At 47.3% G+C, this 23,314-nt stretch overlaps 1 protein-coding gene across 2 annotated transcripts in view; it reads right to left on the reverse strand.

Moving 5' to 3' along the window:
- Nucleotides 1-23,314, reverse strand: part of WIPF3 (WAS/WASL interacting protein family member 3) — a 90,795-nt gene that overhangs the window by 15,141 nt on the left and 52,340 nt on the right. For both annotated transcript variants that reach the window (XM_059933674.1, XM_059933675.1), the window contains exons 3-7: nucleotides 16,628-16,760; nucleotides 14,358-14,489; nucleotides 8,375-9,094; nucleotides 5,070-5,219; nucleotides 3,920-4,021 (exon numbers count right to left, since the gene is read on the reverse strand). In XM_059933674.1, coding sequence (XP_059789657.1) covers nucleotides 3,920-4,021; nucleotides 5,070-5,219; nucleotides 8,375-9,094; nucleotides 14,358-14,489; nucleotides 16,628-16,760 — 1,237 coding nt within the window. The remainder of the gene's footprint in view (nucleotides 1-3,919; nucleotides 4,022-5,069; nucleotides 5,220-8,374; nucleotides 9,095-14,357; nucleotides 14,490-16,627; nucleotides 16,761-23,314) is intronic.

The following is a 23,314-nucleotide window of genomic DNA, read 5'->3' on the forward strand; positions in this document are numbered from 1 at the left end:
GAAAGGAGAGGAACACAGCACAGACTGCCACCTCTGCCCTCCTGGTGAGCTGTGGGGTGAAGCTTTTCTTCTGTTCTCAGAGATGAGGCTAGGCACCACGGGCTCCAAATGCAGGTAACTTAGAATTTACTGAGTCTGAAGATTGAAGGACTCCACAGCACATTACTGAGAAAGGCTGTATGACAAAGAGATTTTTAAGACTCTGTTTTTCTGAAGTGGTTTACGGCAGAGATCAGCAAAATACAGCCAGCAGACCAAATTCAGCCAGCAGCTGCTTTCACAAATAAAGTTTTACTGGAAGACAGCCATGCCCACTTCTTTACGTGTTGTCTGTGGCTGCTTTCATGTCAACACAGCAGAGCTGAGTAGTTGTGACACAGTCCAGATGGCAGGCAGAACCTCAATATGTCCTCTCTGGTCCTTTAAAGAAAATGTTTGCTGATCCCTGGTTTAGGGTAGGGCTCCAAACTAATGACCCGCAAGGCTAGTTCCCCTTCCTGACCCTACCCCTCAGCCTCAGACCAGTGTACTCCCTGCTCCACCTGCCCCGGGTCATCTCCCCCTTGCAGCCCTCCAGGCACCTCCACTCGCCCTGATCCATCACTTTGTCTCCTCCTGAGACCCGCTCCTCTCCTGCTCCTTCTTCTTGGTGCCACACCATCCATCCAGGCCCAGGTTGGTACTCAGAGGCCCTTGGCTCCTCCTCCACTTCTCTTGTTTCTCTCGTGGCCTGCATCCCCAAGCCCTGGCAACCCTCACCCCCATCCGTCCTCCCTCGCATGGACCCTCCTCACAGCCACAGGTTTCCTGACCTTGGTCTCTACCTCCTCTGATCAAACCACCAGTTATCAGACTCAACCTAGACCTAATCACATCCCTTCTCAGAGTTCACCATGGCTGCGTGGCTCAGACACCCCTGGGTCTGAAATTCCTGGCTCTGCCTCTAACTTGCTGTGAGGCCTTAGGCAAGTCACTTGGCCTGTCTGGACCTCCTTTCCCGTACGTGAAAACTTTCTACATTAAGGACTTATGATAAGGTCTGCAAAGCACCTAGAACCATGCCAGGCACATCTGAGCAGGTCTACGACAGGATCACTTACTGTATTGGTGGTGATCAGTATTTCACTGACAGTTGTTTGCTTATAGGTTCTGCTTATATCCCTTAGAAGGGATAAAACATCCTTCACATTAGGAGGGAACACATCTCCTTGTCCTCTTCGTGTGTGGGCACCTCCTGTAGGGTAGGTAACACGCCTAGGCTCTCTCTGCCCTCTTTTTCTGGTGAGTTGAACAGAGGGAACTAGCCATGTGCAGCGTGGCCCCTTCTAGGTTCCCTCTTTGAAATCTGGCTGCCTGTGTATTAAGGACTATTCCATCCTGCCCTCCTGGCCGTGTGGAAAGCTCTGTGAGGCTGCTCTGTGGCTGCAGGGGGAGGCCAGCCTCAGTCCCCTCACCCTGGCCTGGGGGAGTCAGCAAGCCTCTTTCTGGGGTGCAGTATTAGAGTTTGCTGTTACCTAACCTGTGTCTTCCAATAAAAACACTTAGATCAGGGCTTCCCTGGTGGCGCAGTGGTTGAGAGTCTGCCTGCCGGTGCGGGGGACACGGGTTCGAGCCCTGGTCTGGGAGGATCTCACATGCCGCGGAGCAACTGGGCCCGTGAGCCACAATTGCTGAGCCTGCGCATCTGGAACCTGTGCTCCGCAACAAGAGAGGCCGCGATAGTGAGAGGCCCGCGCACCGCGATGAAGAGTGGCCCCCGCTTGCCGCAACTAGAGAAAGCCCTCGCACAGAGGCGAAGACCCAACACAGCCATAAATAAAATAAATAAATAAATTTTTTTTTAAAAAAGAAAATGCTCCCTATAAAAAAAAAAAAACAAAAAACACTTAGATCTTCATCCGTCTGACCTGTGAACATTTCACATGACGGGAAAAGAAGTGTTATGTATTGACCCTCTGCCCCACGAAGCCTAACATCTCTGGCAGCCTGTGCGGTCCTCTCCAGGCATTGTGTGCCCTTACACGCCACGTAGGACTTGCTTGTCATTCTTAAATGGCCCAAACACTATCGTGCCTCTCTCCTGGGGGTGTGCCGGGCTGAGCCTGGAATGCCTTTCCACCCAGTGGAAATGTTACCTCTCTCTACGCCTTCAAGTCCCCAATCTCCACCTCCACCCTCATGCCCAGTGTGGTGCCCTCTGCACTTCAAACAATCAGTGATTAAGACACTCCATTGTGATCTAGTTAATGTCTCACACTTCTATCTCGGGAGTGTGCACGCTGGCGGCCTGATGGTAGGGACCTTGTTTCTTACACCTCGTAGTCTCTGGTGCCAGCATGGTGCCAAGTGTACAGTGGGCAGTTCATGCCCATCTGCTGAGCTCGAACTGAGCAAGAATGGGAGCCTGACCCAGCACCCGTCTCCTCCACCGTCACGTCTCCATGGTCTATTTAAACCCCAGGTGGGGTGATTTCCCTTCATCAATCTTTATTCTGCTCCTCTCTCTTCCTCTCTCTCTCTCTCAATTCAGAGGAGTAGTTGACCCTGAAACAACATGGGTTTGAACTGCATGGGTCCACTTATACGAGGATGTTTTTCAGTAGTAAAACTACAGTACGACAGTCTGTGGTTGGTTGAATCCTCCGCATCCAAGGATGTGGAGGGCCAACTATAAGTCATACGCATATGAAGCCCTGCATTGTTCAAGGGTCAACGGTATTTACATATTATTAAAAAAACACACAAGTCACTTCTCTCTAAATGTGCAATCCACAGGCCCGCAGAGAAAGCTCTGCCCAGGCTGATCCCGAGAGGACCTCTCACCTGAGCAGAGAGCAGGCTGGTGCTCCTTGGCCTGCCCCTGCAGGAAGCTGAACCCTGGGGAAGGGACTTCACCAAGGCCCCTCTGAAAGGACACAGTCGAAGAGCCAGGTTCCCGGTCTGGGGCTAAGCTTGGATACTGATGATTTTCCATGCTGGTCTACAGATGTCTGGGGCTGGGGGCCTTACTCGGGTTGTGGGGTGGAAAACACATTGGACCCTCACCCCATGTTGCTGGCTCTGCCTCCCTCTTACCAGCTCCTGCCCGCTTGCATTGGATCAGCACTGGACAAGAATTACGTTAACGGGCAGCATCACTGTGTGGTCAGCACCTACTGTGCTTTTCTTTGCTTCCTGTGCTCCCGAAGTACTACCTCCCTGCCCGCTGGGCCATGAAGGGCAGGCCGGCCAGTCTTCCTCGATTCTTAGGGCTGGGCAGGTAAGCCAAGTGAAGGCCTCTCTTGGAGCCCGGCCGCACGATGAGATCGGGAGGAGGAAGGCTCTCACTGGACTGAGGTTTTCAGCCTTAGATGGACATTGGAATCACGTGGCAATTTTCAAAAATACTGACATCTGTGTCCTACCCTGGATATTCTGATTTACCTGCGCTAGGTGCAGCCTGGCCTTCAGATTTTTAAAAGTTGTCTAGGTCATTCTAATGCATTGCTAAGGTAGGAACCATTGACCTAAGGCATTCTCTATTTCAGAGTCTGCCAGAGTTTTGAATTGGGGGTTTTGGGGTTCTTCCCCAACTAGTAATGCAAAGCTCCTGAATCCCATTTTGCTGTTGTCTTGGGGTGTTTAGCTCCCCAGTCAAAAGCCCCAGGGAGGGGAGGGACCAGTGGTGAATTTAGGCATCCAAATCCGATGCCAAATAACTAAACTTGGTGTTCTGTAAAAAACCTCTAAGTGAACCCTTGGAGATTAGGGCAAATAAATGTCCTGAAACTTCCAGAAGTATGAACATCACTGCATCCCTGCAATAGTACAGTGACATCCTGATGTCACACTTTACACAGCCTGTGGCCAGTCAGCGCACCCAAGCACCTAATTCCGGAGGGTCAGGGAAAACCAGGAGTCTTATCAAGGTGGTACTTACTTCTGGGGATCTTGCTGGGGTAAATCTTCTGGCATGGTTTATACTCATCCGGAGGAGGAAAATCTTCCATAGGATGGAACGTGAATTTAGACTCAAAGTCATCTGCACACACGGAAATGCCAAAATTACTCTGGTTACTATGAGGACCCAAGTTTTGATCATTTCCAGGAGCATACAGGTTTGCCTGCCCAGTGCAAGGTTTTAATGGCAGAGCTATTCCCCCCTAAGACATCCATTCACCTCTTAATTTTTACTATTTAGCTGGGGCAAGGGGGAATCAGGAAAAGTGAAATCATAGACTCTCCCCATCATCCACCTCAACTTACTTCAACCAGCATCTTAAGGAAACTTCTAAAGGGAGCAGAAGTGCCACAGGCCTATCCAGGCTCCAGAGTCAGAGATGGGGAAACTGGCAGCAACAAGGGACCAGCAAAGCCCCTGTGGCCTGAAGCCCCTCTTGTGTTCCTGGGGAGGACTCTGGCGGGGAGAGGTGGACAGAACAGGAGTCCTCAGCATGGCTAGTGGGAAGGAGCACAGCCTGTGTGCAGTTGGGGACCTGGGCTTCCTAAAGCAAATGGGTTCCGCCCTGAGCTCCTGATGGCAAGAGGAGAGGGGTCTTGTGGCCCTTTCATGAGTTGAGTTCCTGCTCTGTGATCTAGGCTTTGTGTGTGACAGTAGCTCACCCCACAAAGGGATCCAAAGACTTTTGGTCACACCTGACCCCAGATGACTTTCCTTCCTATCTCCATATTTTTGCTTTCATTGTTCCTCTGCTGGTGGGCCTTCCATCCATCCTCTTACCTTGTCCAAATCAGTCTATCTTTCAGGCTTATGCCTGATGTCTCCCTGGAGACACACACAAACACACACACACACACACACACACACACACACACACACACACACAGCTTAAATGTTGGTTTTCTTCCCTCTCTCTCGTCTCAAGAAGGTTGGAGAGTGGGTTCTGGAACCTCCCAGAAAGCCTCAAGAGAAACCCTATTTAACACAACCTGTAGGTTGTTCTGTGCTAGAGTGAACCCCCTGTTCTTGTGAAGCACACACCCTGAAATGACAGCACTGTGGGCTGGGAGACCGTGCCCCCCATCCCTGAGCCAGGGGAAACCATTTCCTCGCTGACAGCCCCGCTCACCGATGATGTGCAGGATTCCATTCCGCAGCTGACCTCCAGGCTGCTGGGTCGGGGTCCAGGCTGGGGCCTGCTGGCTCCTGCTTGAAAGCTCCGTGGTGGGTGACCTTGCAGGGGGTGCTGGGGGTGGGTTCAGCTTTCCCCCACTGGTCCCTGACAGAGAAGAGGACAGCGTATTCAGATACTGGCCTTCAGATAGGGCATGGTGGATGCTATAACCTTCCGTGAGAGGTGAGGTATTGAGATCTTTGGATATAAAATGATACAGTGATAAAAAGGCAGCCTCTGGAGCCAAGCTGCTTGGGACTGAACCCCAGTTCTCCTGCTGGGCTAATAACACAACCTCTTTGTGCCTCAGTTTCCTCATCTATGAAATGAGAATAATAATATACATACCTCCTGGGTTTGTTGAGAGGGTTAAGCGAGTTGACTTAATTCAAGTCGCATGTAAAAATAGATAACTAACGAGAACCTACTGTATAGCACAGGGAACTCGACTCGATGCTCTGTGGTGAACTAAATGGGAAGGAAATCCAAAAAAGAGGGGATATATGCTACACGTATAGCTGATTCACTTTACTGTACAGTATAAACTAACACAATATTATAAAGCAACTATACTCCAATAAAAAAAGAAAAAAAATTCAAGTGGCATGTAGTAAGCATTAAATAAATATTAGCTGCTGTGATAATATCAACCCTCATCATCAGATGGTACAGCCCAAAGAAGTGGAACCACTGCAGAGTCCTGTGCAAGGGAAGGACTGTGTGCAGGTGAGGCTCAGAGGGGGGCTAGATGAACAATGTGTCGGGGGCTTGCTCCTGCCCCTGGGTCTGCTCACGCTTGTTCCCCTGCACTGCAGGCCCTCGTTTCTCCTTCCAGTGAATCTAAACCCTACCTGCCCACCAGGGCCCAACTCAAATCTCACCTACTTCATCAGTTCTTCCCTGATGACCTCTGTGGGAGGCTCACTCTCCTTTGCCAAGACTTTTTTGTATGACCCATTTGGCAATTAATAACCCGCTGCCTTGGCACATCAACCCAGGTACTTGACTCTTCACTTCGCTCTTGAAGTGATGACAACTGCTCCTTTATCATCTGTGCCAAGATGTTCACAATTGCAACCTTTTACTCTTCCCTGCAGTTGGCCTGAAGCAGAAATTACCCTCATGTTGTTCACGGAAAACCAAGTTTCACGTCCAAAGACACAGTGAAAGGGGCCAGACGAGCATCCACTCCTGGCCTCGGGAGTGCAGCTCTGGAGCCTGCAAAGGCACCCGGCCGCTGCAGCTCTTCTCCTCCCCAAAGGCCATCAGAGCACCCCACCTCTCAGCTCTGCCCTCTGCCTTTCTCCTTTCCCAGTCCCCTTCCTTTCCCTTGCTGGTCTTCCCTTCCTCTGTACCAGAATCCACTAGGATTTACTTGCTCCCACAAGCAGACTATAGAGGCTAAGGGGCTGCTGACCCCTCTTCTGGGTGAAAAGCTGCCCCTCCACTTGGTTAGAGGGAAGGAAAGGAAATCACGCTGCTGAGCCCTGGCTCCTTGCAAAGCACTTCAGGCACACTTCCTCACATAGTATTCATAACAGTCCTATGTGAAAGGTGTTTTATTGTTATTATTTCCATTTGTCAAATTAGAAAAAAGCAAGGTCTAAGGGCATTAAAAAAGACTGGCCTAAAGTTACAAAGGAGTGGGTGGGAAGGCAGAATTTGAATTCAGATCTCTCTGAATCTAAAGCATTGTTTTTTTTCACCACATCTTGAACATTTAAGAATCACAAGCGTCAAAAGGGTCGAATGAGTACTAATGCTGGACCTTATGGTGATTAGTCAGTTGAAAAGAGAATGATTAAAACCTTATCTCTTGTGACCAAAAGCCTTAAAAATATTCTTGCTTTTTGTATCAGGAATTCCCTTGCAGGAACCTGTCTTTAAAAAAAAAAAATCCAAAATGTAGACTACAATTGCTGTAAATGTATTTCCTGCAATATTATTCATAATAACAAAAAATGGAATCAACTTAAATATCTAACGCTGGAAATATGGTATATATCAATGATCATATTAATATGCTTATAGATACATTTTAACAATTTGACAAATATCAAATTATATCAAAATTGCTTTTAATATAATACTAAATAGAAACAATAGAAAATAGTATATACAAAATAGTATTAACCCTGTAAATATGTAGATATATTCAGGAAAAAAAGAAAGGAAACATATCCAAAGATGACAGTTTTTATTTCTGAGTGATGTTATTCTGCGTGATTTCAATTTTTTTCTATTTTCTCTACAATGAGCTTCTATTATTTTTAATTCAAGGGTATACGTTTAAGAAACTTTCTGCATCAAAAGATTTTCTGAAAAACCAAGGAGTATGTGTGTGTATGTATAACTGTGGATGTGTGTTGGGCTGTGTGTGTGGATGTGGGTGTTCATGAGTGTGTGCATATGTTTATGAGTGTGTGTGTGTGTGTGTACATGGGTGTGTGTGGATGTGTAGCGTGCTTTCCATTTAGAAGGACACCAAAGGTGATTGAAGCCTCATCACTTCATGGAAATCACAGTCATAGGGCCTGTATATTCAATCCAGAATGATCTCTGCTGGATACGTGAAGGGATTATTTTTAACGTATGCCTGAAAATATGGACCCTCCATTTTCCTGAGTCAGCTGGAGAACCTGCTAAAAATACGGCAAAATGCTAAGCTAATCTACTAAAGACCAGTGAAGATTTTGGCCGGGTTCCAGACTATAATAACTTAGGCAAAAATTAAACAGGAGAGCGGGTTCTGGAAACAACTGCACCCACAGACACCTCGACCCCTGGGAGTAGATTTGAGGTCTGAATGGTGATAGTAAAAATAAACAACCCTTCTCTGGATCTCACTGTTCCAGCAACCACATGAGGGGGAACTATTGCTATCCCCATTTCACAGGTGAGAAGGAAGCACAGAGAGGCTAAGTGATTGCCCTGGGTCACACAGCTAGTAATGGCAAGGTGATGAAGGCCAGAAGCCCCAGCGTGTTGTCTGCACGATCTCGGACAAGTCTTGCGGCCTCCCTCACCCTTGGTTTCCTGTCTCTAACGTGAATACCTCCAGCATAAAGTCCCACACAACAAGTTTTCATTGTGCTCCACAGGGGCACTGAACAGGTGTGTTCTAAAACAAAATCCCAAGGGAAAGACATCCCGAGGTGCTCCCAAGTGGCCCACAGTAGCAGGCCTCTGGCTGTGTCCCTAGCACCTCCCCAGTTGCTGCCAACAGGCAGATGATCCTGGACAAGAACAGGGATGCTTACCGGGGCCTCGGCCGGGCCTCTTCTTCTGCGGGAACGTCTGGGACCCCGGAAGGGCGGGCGGCGCTGGCAAGGCCTGCGCGCTGGGCTCGTGGGGCTGGGCCTGGAAGCACGGGGACTTGGGGGGCCGCGGGGGTGGGGCTTCACCGCTGTCGTTAGCGCCTGGCAAAGGGGGCGCAGGCAGAGAGGCTCTGGGGGTGCGTGGGGCGTAAGCGGGGAGCGGGGGCGGCGGGGGCGGCGGGAGCGGCGGGGCGGGAGGCTCCGGCACATCTTGGGCAGGGCTGGCAGCGTCCGCACTGAGCCCAGGGTACCCGCAAGGTGGGAGGAGAGGGAGCGGCGGGGGGACGGGCGGTAGGTGCAAGCGGGCTAGCTGAGGCCTCACCGCCTTGTCACTGGGAGCCAAGGCCGGGGGCGGCGGGGGTGGAGGAGGCGGTGCACAGGGCAGAGGGGGTGCGAGCACCGGGGGGCTCCCCTTGGTCGGTGGGCCAGGTGGGGACACCAGCGGGGCTTTGGCGGGGGAGGACGGGGGCAGGGCCGGGGGTAAGGGCGGGGGAGGTGGGGCGGGCATGCTGGGGCGCGGAGGGACCGTCCAGGCCGCGCCATGCGCCTCGGAGGCGTCGCCTAGCCTGGGAGACGCAGGGGGGTTGAACGGGCCGCTGATAGGTTTGGTGGGAAGACGGGGAGAAGGCGCTCGGGAGCCAGGGCCCTGCCCTGTCTTGCCGCCTGAAAGTGAAACGAGTTCTGAGTTAGCTCAGCGGGTAGAATTGGGAGAAACCCAAGGGTGTGGGCGGCAGTGACGGACGCTGTCCAGCACGACGTCAGTGAACCGCGTGGTGGATGCTCTCTTCCCGAGGGTCCACTGGAGGCCTCATGCAGCAGCTATCACACAAGAGAGCCAGCTGGACCAGCCCCAAGGTCCTTGCCAGAATAAACGCGCTGTCCCCCTCCTCTGAGAGAGGCCCAGCTCAAGCCACCAGGTTGTCTGCTGTGTGGCGCCAGCCTTCCTGTTCCATTCTACCTCCACTCTCATCTGCCCAGGGCTCCGGGCTCCCAGCCCAGGACACAGGACAGCCCCGACCTCCTTCACCCTTCCTCATCTCAAGGCCACCGGCACACTCATCCCCTGTTACCCACTAGGCCAGTCAGCCCACATCTGCGGGTGTACCACCCAAAAGCTCCTGACGAGGGAGGTTTTCCTCCCCCCCAGCATTTTGTGAGCAAGGACTCTGTTTCTGCATCGAGAGCAGAAGATTCAAGATTCCCTGAATGGACGAGGTGATTCGGAAGTCAGTGGGAAGACACCCTGCCTTGGGGATCCAGGTCCAATGACCTTGAACCTTCCAGTTCCATGCACTCTGGAAGTTCAAAGCTCCCTTTCCCAAAGACTTGCGCCCATTTCTAAGGGGCTCTCTGTCTCCTGGTCACCTGGCTTCCCCACCCCATAGATCCTTTACCACATCAACTCCAACTTGAAATCCAATGCCTCTTGAACTCAACAGCAACAACGACTTGCTCACAGTAAGCATCTGTGTTTGGTGGACTTTATGGACGACTGGGGTGGAGGGCGCTCCCCGGTTGGGGCCTCCTCACTCTTTGCACACCTTCTCACCCTACTGCCACTTCTTACCCTTTTTCCCCCTCTGTCGCTCTGAGGAGAAAAAGGTTCCTCTCCCTGTTTACTGCACAGAAGTTCTGCAGTCACTTAAATATGTCCTTGGAGTATCACTCTCCACTCAGGAGGCATATTAAGACATTTCTTCTGAATAAATACACTGCTCTTCCTAAAAGGAATTCTGGGGAATATATTTTTCCTATTCCAGCACCCCTATATTTTATAATCTCCATGAAAACATGTGGAAAACACTTGAAAAAAATGTTTGCTTCTCACACCTCCAACTTCCCGGTGCTGCAGAATAGGAAACACAGCTTTCATATCAGATTATAACGCCAGCAGCTGTTGATGGTTCTGAGCTTTTCAGCCCATGAGTCTCCAGGGTGTTTACCCAATCAGGTGCTAAGTCATGCCTAAAAAGTACTTGACGCCGCAAGTCAGGCCAATCAAGGCAAGATACGGAAGAGGTGATCCTGGGGCTGAAACTAAGCGAGCAGGACCGCGGTATCTGGCTTTCCAAACAGATGACCCTCCTCTGGCTATGATGTGACAGCCACCTGGACAACACGCCTCAGGACAAGTCTCAACTGTGGAACGCTGTGCTTGAGGCAGGGCGGTGGTGTCATTGCTCTCTGTCGAAATTTTCTTTGCGGTGGTTGTGGAGGAGATAATGTCTTTGCACCTATGCATCCACCCTGGCGGACTTGGTGCCACCGGAGGTCTAAGGCGGGCATTTCCAGAATGGCTGACTGACCATGACCAGGAGTGGAAGGTCCCCACCTGGCCTTTCCAGGGACAGGATCTACCACCTGCAACTCCAGCGTGAGACGTTTTATATAGGTGTCAGCCTCAGGGATTCCTGCATCCAAGGTCTCGAACCTGTTTCCATAGTACACAGAGAAGAACCAGTCTGGAGGACCCAGACTGCTCTCCAAACAAGGCAAGGCCTCCCTCTGTGCCCACCTGCCAGATGAACTTGAAAGGGATAACAAGTTTGAGGAACAGAATCAACCCCTTAAGTGTCTGAGAACACCACGTATCCGAGATTCCAAAACCTTTTAAGTGGCCAACCTAATGAGAAATGGGCAAACCCTTTTTTTTTTTATCATAATGTGAGCAGCAGAAACAAGGACAGCACAAGTCCTTGCCCAGCTTATGTTCATGCCCATTCCAGGATGAAGCAGAGAGCTGGGTAGCACGAATTGAAGGTGAGACCCACAGGAATCAGCATCAGTGCAGGTGAGGAAACCAGGCAGCAGAGAGGGCTCCAAAAGTGAGCACCAAGGGAAGGAAGGAAGGAGGCTTTCCTTCAGAACATGGATGCTAGCCCTAGATATCCAATTAGAAACACGAGAGGAGACCATGAAGCGGGTGGGGAAAGACCAGCTCAAGAGCATCAAGGGGGCTTCACTGGTGTGAAAGGAATCAGCTTTTAGAGCCTGGGGTTTATCAAAAGATGAACTGTGGCTTCCTCTTTCCATCTGTATATGTTTCCAAGAGAACTTGGATTGCATGGAAGTCTCATTACACATTCTATACAAGCCAGTGATGTTTATCACCCACTCATCGTATCTTATTTTAACGATCCCTCCCTCGGAGCTCTAAGCCAGGGCCACATTATGTATGACTTTCAAAGACCCTGGGCGCTTTTGCCTCTGTGGGCCCCTTCCTCCTTAAAAAATGTTTTTAAAATTATGTTTCCTGACTGCTTTGGTATAAAGACAAATACAATTTTTGACCCTAAAAGTTCACGTTTTTTAAATTTTAAAAGAAATTCAAACATTTTCATGGGCCGCTAAAAGTATTGTGAGCACTAGACACTGATTTCTGGGCCTGATGGCTCTAAGCAACCACACTACCCACTCACACATTCCACTCAACAAATATTTACTGAGCACCCACCACGCACCAGGCATTTGTAAGGCAGTGAACACAACACAGCTCCTGCCTTCATGGAGCTTACATTTAGAGGGATAAGACAGAAAATGAAGAAAGAAACCAGTTAATAAATAATATGTCAGATGGTGATAACTAATATAAGAAAAATAAATCAAGGTAGAGGGAATATAGAATGAGAGGGTGGGACTCATATTTTATCAATATATGAGATGATGAGTAAAAGCCTCCCTGATAGGTTGATCAGCTGCCACTTGAGCGGAGACTTGAAGGAAGGGAGACTGGGCCAGTGGACACCTTAGGAAGAGTGCTTCAGGCCATAGGAGCGGTCAGTGCAAAGGCCTGTGGTAGCAGCATGCCTGGTATGTGCAAGAACAGCAAGGAGGGCAGCATGGCTGCCAAAAGTGGTAGAAAATAAGACGACACAGGTAGCAAGGGCCGAAGTCCTTTTCTCTGAATGACAAAGGGGCCAATAGGAGAGTTCTGAGAGAGGAAAGCCATGGTCTGTCTTACTCTGACATGACGCCCAGTCCGTGTATCTACCTATTGGCTTGTCCTTGAGTTTCTATCCTGTAACAGGCATAATTAGTCACTTCATTATGGACTTTGTTGCCTCCGAAAAGGTCAATTCTTGTCTTCACCTAGTGGCTCAAACATCTGACACTTGTGTCCTATTGGAGACAAGTTAGAATACTGCTGACTTCCTTTGGCTGGTCCCTGTTAAAAGCTCACTGGCGGTTATTTCTCCTATCTTTATTTGTGTGAAGAGAGACCAGTGGAAGTTTTATACCCTAGAGGACTTGTTTTTGGATCCAACTCAGGAATTTTGAAAAAGAAGTGGGCACTGAGGAATGCCAGCTCTCTTTATTCAGGAGGACTTCAGCACCTTCGTATCTGCCAAAGTCTCAGCAAAAATGAGGAAATGAAATGGCTCCAAAGGTTCTAACTGGACTTTATCAGTACGTGACGGCAGCAAATGCACCCTGTAACATCTAACAGCCACAGAGGCCATTGAAGAGGTTAGTGAAGTCACATGGTAGAAGACTCTAGACCAGGAATGTTTGGGGCTTGATATTCCCTAGACAAATGAAATTCTTGGATTTTTTATATCTTTCTGACTAAAGAGCACAGTAATAGGAAAAACACTTTTTTTGCACATAATAATTATATATTTGCCCGATTTTAATTCAGTGCTTTCAAAACATCTGGTACCTGTTAAAACACAAACGACTGCGGTAGACTGGTTGCAAAAATGGTCTCCATTAACCACGCATTCCTGATTTCACAGTCTTGGAAATGTGATTTCGCAGTTCCTTTCATCAGAGTTGAAGTCTCTTGCCCACCCTTGTCTCTGAGCTGGCCTGCAACTTGCTTCGGGCGACAGGCTGTGGTAGGAAGTGATGCTTTGCCAGTTCCAAGACTAAGCCAGGACTTCCCTGGTAGCGCAGTGGTTAAGAATCTGCCTGCCAATGCAGGGGACACGGGTTGGATCCCTGGTCCGGGAAGATCCCACGTGCCACGGAGCAACTAAGCCCGTGCGCCACAACTACTGAGCCTGCGCTCTAGAGCCCGCGAGCCACAACTACTGAGCCCGTGTGCCCCAACTACTGAAGCCCGCTCGCCTAGAGCCCGTGCTCCACAACAAGAGAAGCCACTGCAATGAGAAGCCCGTGCACCACAATGAAGAGTAGCCCCCGCTCGCTGCAACTAGAGGAAGCCCGCCCACAGCAAGGAAGACCCAACACAGCCAAAAATAAATAAAGAAAATAAATAAATTTATTAAAAAAAAAAAAAAAAGACTAAGGCTCAAGAGGCTTTACATACTCTGTCCTCTCCATCCTGCCATCACCATGACGACAAACCTGAATAGTCTGCTAGATCCTGAGAGACCAGAGGGATCAGTCAGGCCAGTTGTCCCAGCAGGGGCACCAGAGACATAAGAAATATACGATTAGCAAAGCCACTGACGCAACCTGTAGATGCTAGAGGGGGCCCAGCTGAGGCCACCCTAATTGCCAACCCACCGAGCTGTAAGCTAAATAAATGGTTATTCAAAGCCCCTCAGGTTTAGGGTTTGTTACACAGCAACACCTAACAGATATAATGCTGGAGAACCATCACAACTCACCATTGCCAGCGAGTCCACAGTGATGCCACTAAGATCTTCTACTGTGATTTACATCCATACTTTGCAGTTTGGGCCACGATCACACTGTTGCTAAAGACTCTACACTATGGCAACTCATTCTTCAGTGGTTACAATGCGATGATTTAAACAGGATGAGGATTTCAAAGATCCCTTAAAAACAATTCTGTGTTTTGGAAACTTCCAGTGCTCAGGCTTCCAAATATGTGATCTCCTACCATATAACTGTTCACTCTCAACATGTCACTTACTGGCAGGTGAGGATTGTCCTGTTGGTTCTACAAGGTAAGGAGATAAGGGTCACAGGGTAGCCGGTCTGAACTCTTCCTTACCTGCTGCATCCCTCTGGCCTGCTGGCCGTAACACTGGAAAGCCACCAGCAAACAGATCTCCCAGGGCTGGGGGCGTGCTCCCCCCTCGAGAGTTTGCAGGACCTCCTCCTTCTTTGTTGGTTCCTTTGGAACCTTTAGAGAGAAGAGGTGAGTAGATGTGGACCTGTGAGCAGAGCTGAGCGGCCAACTCTCACCCCGACTGTGGTCTAACACTGCCTGTGGCAGCCGTCCTGTTCTCCTACCACCAGTGTTACCCTTCTACCCAGTATCTTTCTCAAGAACCCCCTGCCTTGATACCCTATAGACTCATGTGCCCAGGCCTGTCTGCCACCCTCTCCAAGCTACCAAAGAACCATCAGTAGTGACCACTCTGAAAAGGGATTAAAAAAAAAAAAAATGCATCCTTATACTGCCATTTAGTAGATGCCAATGGGGGAACTGGCAGTACCTTTCCAATTAGAAAACCCAGATACTGTAGGTATAGAGCTGACCTCATTTTCACTTGCCTGTTTTTGTGGGAGGACTAGACCAAGAAAACCCACAGATTTAATTCAGGCGATAATTTTAACTTCTTGTCCACAGAGCCTGGCCCAGGACTTGCAAGCAGGAAGTGAAGGTCTGCAGTGAATTTTGCTTTGGCATTTTCCTTCTCTGTCTCCCCAGCTCCCACTCCCCGCGCCCCATGTTCTTCCCTGCACCGGTTTTTTTCTATGGAAGAGAAAGCTCATGAGCCCCTGAGGAGAGGTGTCACTAATTCCAGCCTTCCAGATGTATGTGATTACCAACTACATAAAATGAGAAAGATTACAAGAATTCCTGGCAGAAAATGTTCACAGCCTGAAGCTAATATGCACAGAGAAATCAGGGCACAGTGCCCACTGGTGGATGAATGTGGCCAGATTATTCCAAGTATTAACATTATACATTACCTCTTCACTAGAATGATAAAGAAATGAGTGTTCCAATAAAATGGATTTATCTGTTAATTGGGCTTAACTAATTAGATAGTGGGGCTAGCCAGAAACTAATTTTTATTGTAATCAATGTTGAAAATATGTCTTAAAATAATTTGTCTATCCATGTTCATTAACATATATAATTACAGATATTAGATACAATTATATCTTAGGACTATCTTTGAGAATTACCATCATGTATCATAGCAAAATATATGGAGACATAATAATACCTTACATTGAAAAATATTTCCACATATGTTATTTCAGCCTTCAACAATCTCGACAAATAGAGAGCAGGTATTATTATCTCCCCATTTTGCAGATGAGCAAACTGAGCCTCAGAGAGCTTCCCTGATTTGCCCAGTAGCAGAATCAGAACTCAACATGGTCATCTGACCCAGGCACAGGGCTCCTTTTACACCATCATACTCTAGAAGACATAGAAACATACAGTCATGTGATCCTGTGAGAGAATTCAGCAGAAATATTTTTCCTTGGGAAAAACAAAAACTTTGCCAGGCTCTGTGGACATTTGTGTGCATTTGTTAATGTTGAGACTTGAATTTTTCTCTCATTCAATTTGCGGACTATGTTGACACAGGGTAAGTGATCTTTAAATGTTGTCTCACAATGGGTAAACACAAAGTGGTACGTCCATACAATCAACTCTTATTCAACAATAAAAAGGAGTAAAGTACTGATACATTCTATAACATGGATGACCTTTGAAAACATTATGGGAAGTAAAGGGAGCCAGTCACAAAAGGCCACATGTCATAAGATTCCATTTGTATGAAATATCCAGAATAGGCAAATCCATAGTGACAGAAAGTAGACTTAGTGGTTGCCAGGGATTCAGGGAGATAGAGGGATTAGGGAGGGATTGCTAATAGGTATGGGTTTCCTTTTGGGGTGGTGGAAATGTTCTGGAACTAGACAGGGGTGATGGTTGCAACAACATTCTGATTATATATGGATAAATGCCACTGAATTGGATACTTTAAAATGGTTAAAACGGTGAGTTTTATATTATGTGTATTTTATCACAACTAAAAAATTATCTTACCATGAAGTTTTCTTTTAAGCATTTGAAAAGTGATGGTAGACATGCTATACACCCTCTGCAGACCTGGAAGGGTAGCTCTGATTCTCTCGCCCATGTGAATTGTACACTGAGCAGGTCTAAGATGGCCTGATGTATGTCCTGGGTAGCATTTGTGGCTCCTGCCCTGAGCAAGCCAGGCGTGTCTGGCTGAGCCTCACATGGCCTGCCCTTGGCTCTCAGCCGCCCTGGCCCAGATGCTCACTTACTGTCTATTTGCGGGGCACTGCGGTCATTGATCTGCGTGACTTTTCGTAGGCGAGTTCCTTGCTGGATATCAGCCAACAGTGCACTCCGACCTTTGGGATCTGCCTTTCTCAAGCTGGAAGCATCTGTACTTACCTGTAAAGGATTAAGAAGGATCTGATTATAATCACATATAACAATTGCAGACAAGCCGTATGTCCTATTCGAGGTAAGTTTCTCCTCCCATACTTTTCTGCCTTTCCTGTTCGCCCTCCCCTGCACCACTCCCAAGGCCCATCTCACCAATGCAGTTACCTATGGGTCTCGGGTCTTGAGGGAAACTTACCTCCTGCCCGGCTCACATCCCTCTCCTGGGGGACCTAGAACAGACTCTTTCTTGTGATCAAACTCCCATAAGTCTTAAGGAGCCCTAATGCAAAGCCCCTCTTTCTCCTCCTAGGTGAGCCCCACCCACTTATCTGGGCTTCTGTCTGTGTATTCCTGACTCCTGCTCCCAGGTTCTGAATAATTACGCTGCCTGGTGCCCCCAGGTCCCTCCCGGACCAAATCCAGAAAGAAAGAAGTACAGGGGATTGCAATGAAGGTTTAGTGACTGCCTTCTCCTCTGTGTCTGGGTGCGTTATGTTAATCCTCACAAAACCTTGTGAGTTTCAAGTGAGTTTGCCCTCATTTTACAGATGAGAAAACAGACTATGAAATAATCTCTTCAAGGTCACAGGGCTAGCTTCAAACCCAGATCTGCTGAATTCCAAAGGCCACGTGCTTTTTATTTTGAAGCACTATAGCGATCAAGGGCATGGTGCTGTGGTTAGCATAATTGCTCTCTAGACTGCTAAAATGCTTTGTAAATATGTTCACAAGAAGAACCTTTGTCCTATCTCTGCAAGTAACACTGAGGTCCAACTGTTTCACTTCCACTATAGCTTGTGCTGACACGGCAGGGTCTCCATGGGCTATCGGAACCGGGGAGCACCAGAAAGAACATACACTGGTTGGTGGCAAATAAGGGAAGGGTGGGGTCGCACTGGAAGACACAGCCAGGAGGATCCTCCGCAGTTAGCAGTATTATACCACGTGACCTGAGAGCTGATGAAACATTTCTCGAAGTAAGAAGTACTTTTTAGTACATGGGGAATACCATGTCTTTGGTTTTCATCTTAAACATTTCCACTTCGGTGGTGTTTTCTGACCCCCAACATAAATAAGGCCATCCAGGGTTCTCTCTTATGGCACTATATTCTTTTTTCCTCTGTTAAGTTTTATCACAGTGTATATATTTATATTTATCTTTCCTTGTGGAAAATTTCCAGTTGTGGGTATGAGTTGAAGGTTCACCACTCCCACAGGCAGGAAAGAGATCTTGTTCGTTTTGTTCACCAGTACATCTCCAGAGAGTAAAACTTGGCCCCAGATAGTCTCAAAAACTATTTATTGGATGAATGAACGAGTGAATGAATGAATGAGTGTGAATGAACTAGACCCAGGACACACTGGCCTTGCCCTCAAGGGCATATGCATCTACCAGTGAGACAGGACACCCGTGCAAGGAGTTAAGCCACCATACAACGCAGCATATGACTGAGCGCCCATGTGAGTCTCACAGAGAGGAAGACCCCGAGAGTTCAGGCTGCAAGGAAGACAGGAGACCTTACTGAGATGGTCCTTGAAGGACAGATAGGATTTACAAGCTCTTGCTATTATAGCCATTTTCTCCATACGGCCATTTGTCAGAAAAGGACAAACCAGGTTTGCCAACTAGACAGTCAGAGACTCTCCAGTGTCACAGACTGGAAATGAAGGCAATTGTGGTTTTAGCTAAAAGGTGCTGGGTCCACATTTTCACCGGCCGACTCTACTGCACTGGTGATGCATCTTACACAGGTCTTGTAGGGCATAAGCTTCAAAGTCAGTTTCTTGTTGCCTGGAAACATGCTTTTTGACCCCTTGAGAGGGGCTCACGGATGATGGTCAATAACAGAGCTATAAGCCAGGGGCCCCAACCCTAACGATATATGTTTTTTAGGAATGTATGTATGAATGCACATGTACAGCGGGGTATTTTCCACACAATATGATTTTTTAAATCTCTCTCTATAAACAGTTAGCCAGTAAGTCATTTTAAACTGCAAAATTTTAAGATTTTTAAAGTCTCCTCTCATATTTACAAATAATTAGTAATAAGAATAAAGGGCCAACAGAAATATCATGACCCTAGCCAAGAGACTATGAAAATTTTTGTAAAAATGTGGCATTATAATCTCAGGCATGTATTATGGTCAGGGATTAGGGGGTGAAAGTGCTTTGTAATTGTCTTCCTAGTTACAAGAAGAACAACACAATGAATTGCATTCTTCTGTTTAAAGAAGCAACTGGAACCCTATCTCTAACAACCCCTGAGTAGGGGTGGCAGTGTTCGTCTCATCTACTTTAGATTTTTAAATTTATTACCAAAAATGCACCCCCCACTCCCTGACCTTGTCCATCCCAAGCTTTTTAGGTGAGGCCTATGAAGAACATTGTGTATCCTTGGAATAATGATTTTAATTTGAGTTCCTACTTAGCACAAGCCTCAATACATTCCTGACAATTCCACATGACAGACTTGTTGATAAATATCTTCCAAATCAGCAGGAGGATATGGCAAGTCCCATCATGTTTATGTTTTGCAGTTCAACTCGCTGGACTAACTTTAACATTCCTTCTTTGACTTCTCTGCTTTTTTTCCTGTGCCACTGTCTGCCCTGATGATTTTCCACCAGAGGGCTCTCCCTCACCTGATATTAGTATCGTATCCTTCAGTCCTCTCCTGTGAGGTAGGAAAGAGCGAATAACTTCATGGCTAAGGGGACCACAGCTTAATTGGTTTTGTACAAAAGGACATCTAAGGACATATTCATTTGCACATCGAAGACCATATTTTACCGTGACAGTTGTTTCTACTCCATCTTCAATATTTATTAACAATTCATCCGTAATTTGCTTTCTTAAAAATCTACAAGCCTAAGAAGTCTTGTTACCGCGGTTACAGTATACAGAAACAGGAAAGAGAAGATTTTCAAATATTCACTGGGTCTTTTATTCTATGTAAATCCTGATTATTGGCAACTTCACTAAAAATATAATCGAGAGAGACAGTCACTCCTGAACACTTTTCCATGGCAAATATATCCACCAAACACGCCTCCCCGTCCCCCTACGTACAAAACAAAAAACTAAAACATTTCAAAGTTTGCTCCTGTTCTTTCTTAACATTGTTATCGAGTGTGACAATTTGTTGAGTTCCACACAAAGCTTTTGTTGACTCGGTTCTTCTAAAACAAGCTTCCAGTGGAATAGCCTGGATCCTAAAAAGAGGCAAAACAGTAGAACAGTAATGCAAATTAGCCCATCGCCCTGCCAAATACAGGCTGAAAAACGGAAGTGAACCAGGAATATTAGAAACAGTACTAACTGGGACAAGGGTGAGGATGTCCTCCTGTCTTGATAAATTATAAAAGCTTTAGCATATCCATTTGTCGTTCCAACAAGCCAGTTGATCAGGTTTCGGTATAGTTTGGGGGAGGGGGATGGCAGTCCAGCCCAAATGGAATGAAATGCATGTCCTCCTGCTATTTGTGACCCTGCCACCCTATGCCATTACTATGTCTGTCTGATTGATCCTGGTTTCTGTGAGAAACCCTAATCAAAATCTAGGGGGTTGATCCAAATCTAGTAGGTTGTTTGTCTCAAAGATGATCTAAACCCAATCATTCCAGTACGATGCCAGCCTTGCAGTCTCCCAAAGGGGCTTTCTCCAATGTGGCTGTTAAACCTCAAGTTAGTACTCAGGTTTCCAGGTACACAACCTGCTCATTAGCCCAGCCCTCAGCCTCCTCCTGCTTCCTCCAAACTTGGGGGCAGACAGGTATCAGTCGCCAGGGTACTTGCATTTCTTTACTAAATCTGAATCGCAAGGACAGCCAGAACTGGCACTACCTTCCTCCGGCTGCTACTGTCTTTATGTAGGAGAAGAGAGAGCCTGAGATCCAAAAGAGAGACAGGAAATATTTTCAGAGAAAATGAACTTTCCCCTGTCAGGCCTGACACAATGTTCCCTGCACCCCAAATATGCACAAGCCAGGCTGTTCCAGAATGAGGCATTTTGAGATCTAACAGTTTCATTTCTCATTTTCAGAAATCCAAATACCTTCTATCCTCCTTTTTTAAAGCCTGGCTTCTTAAACAACTGTCTACAGACCCAGGACTGTTACCTGGAGTACAGAGCTGCCTCACAGAGTGCCACTTGCTTATCAGGAGGTAAAGCAGAGTTAGGACCCTTTCGTTGGGGCTATAGACTATAGGGGAGTCTGGTCCTATTCTCTACATGCATGAGGAAGTCCATCCCTCAGAGTCATCTCACCCACTGGCATCGCTTTGGTTACCATATGCTGGCAGCTACCTCCTTTCCCAAGGACCTGGAGGCCATCTCAGACCCTTCCCTCTTCCTTGTTCTCAACAGCCACTCCATCACAAACTCCTGTTGATTTTTCCTGAGTGATTACTCTAGAATCTGGCTCCTTTTCTCCATCTCTGTGATGCTGACTTAATGCAGGCCACCAGCACTTCTGGATTCCCTCACCTGGTCTTCCTGCCTCCTGTCTCATCCCTTTCCACACAGCCATCAGAGTGATCAGTATAAGGGACATGGCACTTACCATGTCCCTCCCCTCCATAAAAATCTCTGCTGGTGCCCCACTGCCCTCAGAATCAAGTTCAAATCCCGTCATGTTGCACAAGGCCCTTAGCGACCAGCCCAGACCTTCCACTTCTTGAGCCTTCCAGGTTGGAGCTCACCTCTGGACCTTAGCTTGAGCTAATCTCTCTGCTCTTTTCACACTTGTCTCTTGGCTATTTTCCAGGAGGCCTCCTGATCCTGGAAGGCCAGATAAAGAGCCCTTTTTTGTTCCTAGAACAACATGCTTACCCTGAGTAATGCCCCTGCCACCCGGATCAAGTGACTCTGCTCAAAACCTGCAATGGTTTTCCATTTCCCTTGGGATAAAAAAGTCAAAGTCCTCATTAATATCACCTGCTGGGCTTGACTGTATTTCTATATTCTACCCTGAGTTTACCTATAAATGCCAACATTTTTCTACCCACACCAGTGTAATAAAGCATTTCCACTGTATAGCAGTGCCTCCCTACCTACAACTGTACTTCCAATCCTGTGCTCATGCTTCTGCCTCTTCTGGGAATACTCCTGCTGCCTCAGCCCTGCTGTACCTGCCCAAACTTTTTCTTCTCCTTTAAGCTCTACATCAAAAACAGTTTTCTATACAAGATGTTTTTTTTTAAACTTCTTCAACTAGCCTTTTCTTTATATGATCCACAGCCCCTCCAAAGCACATCATTTGTAATTCTCTATAGCACTACTCATATCTTGCCAAATATTATAGCTTTTACATATTGCTTTTCCTCTTATTTTTGAGTGGCAACTCTTAGCATGCAAAAAATAAGCCATTCCTCTATTAGTACCAGCATATCCAGCTTTAAAAAAAACTGTGAGCAGTATTTTATTGAAGTGAAATCTATATAAACTTTAAGCCCCTAGATTTTTGACATCTGTCTGCTGCAACAAAACATGCAGGTATGGGAAGAGAAGCCACTGCCTTTGAGGTTACGCCACAGCCCTGATTCTTCAAACTGTCTTCACACGTTTATCCTTTAGTCACCTTGTCCCAAGAAATGGGGATTCAGCACCATTCTCTCTTATTCGATAATGCCAACATTCCCAGGCTTTCAAGACTAAAATTAAAGTTATAAGAAAGGCTGCTTTAAAAACCTATGTTGGACCTGGGAAGAACAACCTTGTAAACTCAAAATAGAGCCTAGCATTGGTAGTCAAGGACCTGGCGCTAGGAACTGCTAAGAAATGATACATAGTTGGAACACTGTTTCAAAAACTGGTTGAGGTGTCATATCTTCTATTTATTTTAGACAAAAAGTACTATCAAAAAGAAATATGCTCCCATCCCAGCAGATTAATTTGCAAACTAGTGAGACAGCCCCACTGTCATCAGTTCCAGCTCATCACTCCCAGCATTACCATTTCTGTCAAAGGCTTTCTCCCATTCATCGAAGCTTGAAACCTGTGACTCCTTCCTCTCCTTCATTTGAAATAATCAACTTTCACTGAGATGTGGTTCTTTCTCTTTACTATGCACACACAGGTGACTTTGGAGTCTGGGTAAGGAAGCTGCAACATGCAAAGGGTGACAGCAACAGCAATAACACAAAGAAATGGGAAGGCAGTTGTGTGTGCCCGGCACTGTTCCAAGTACTTTATGTGTATTAATTCATTTAAAGGGCACTTGGACAATCTCATGATGTAGGTACTAGTTATGAGTATCATCTCCAGTTTACGGATGAGGCACAGAGGGGAAGCAGGCTATCTACCACTAGTAAGTGGAGAGCTGAGAGGTGAGCCCAGGCAAGTCAGGCTCTCTTAACCACCATGCTAACCCCTTAGTAATGACATCACCCAGGAAAATAGTGGAGGTTGAACACCCAGGAAATACATGGCAAGCCTGCAGCTGGGTAGGGGGAGTGGCCCGACTGCCTTCGGGCCCAGGACCACGGCAGATGCTGCTTCACATGGAGCGTGACAGCCAGAGTAGGAAGGAAGGGGCAGGGAAGGGCATCAGAAGCAA

This window comes from Balaenoptera ricei, chromosome 9, assembly GCF_028023285.1.
Source record: "Balaenoptera ricei isolate mBalRic1 chromosome 9, mBalRic1.hap2, whole genome shotgun sequence".
NCBI lineage: Eukaryota > Metazoa > Chordata > Mammalia > Artiodactyla > Balaenopteridae > Balaenoptera > Balaenoptera ricei.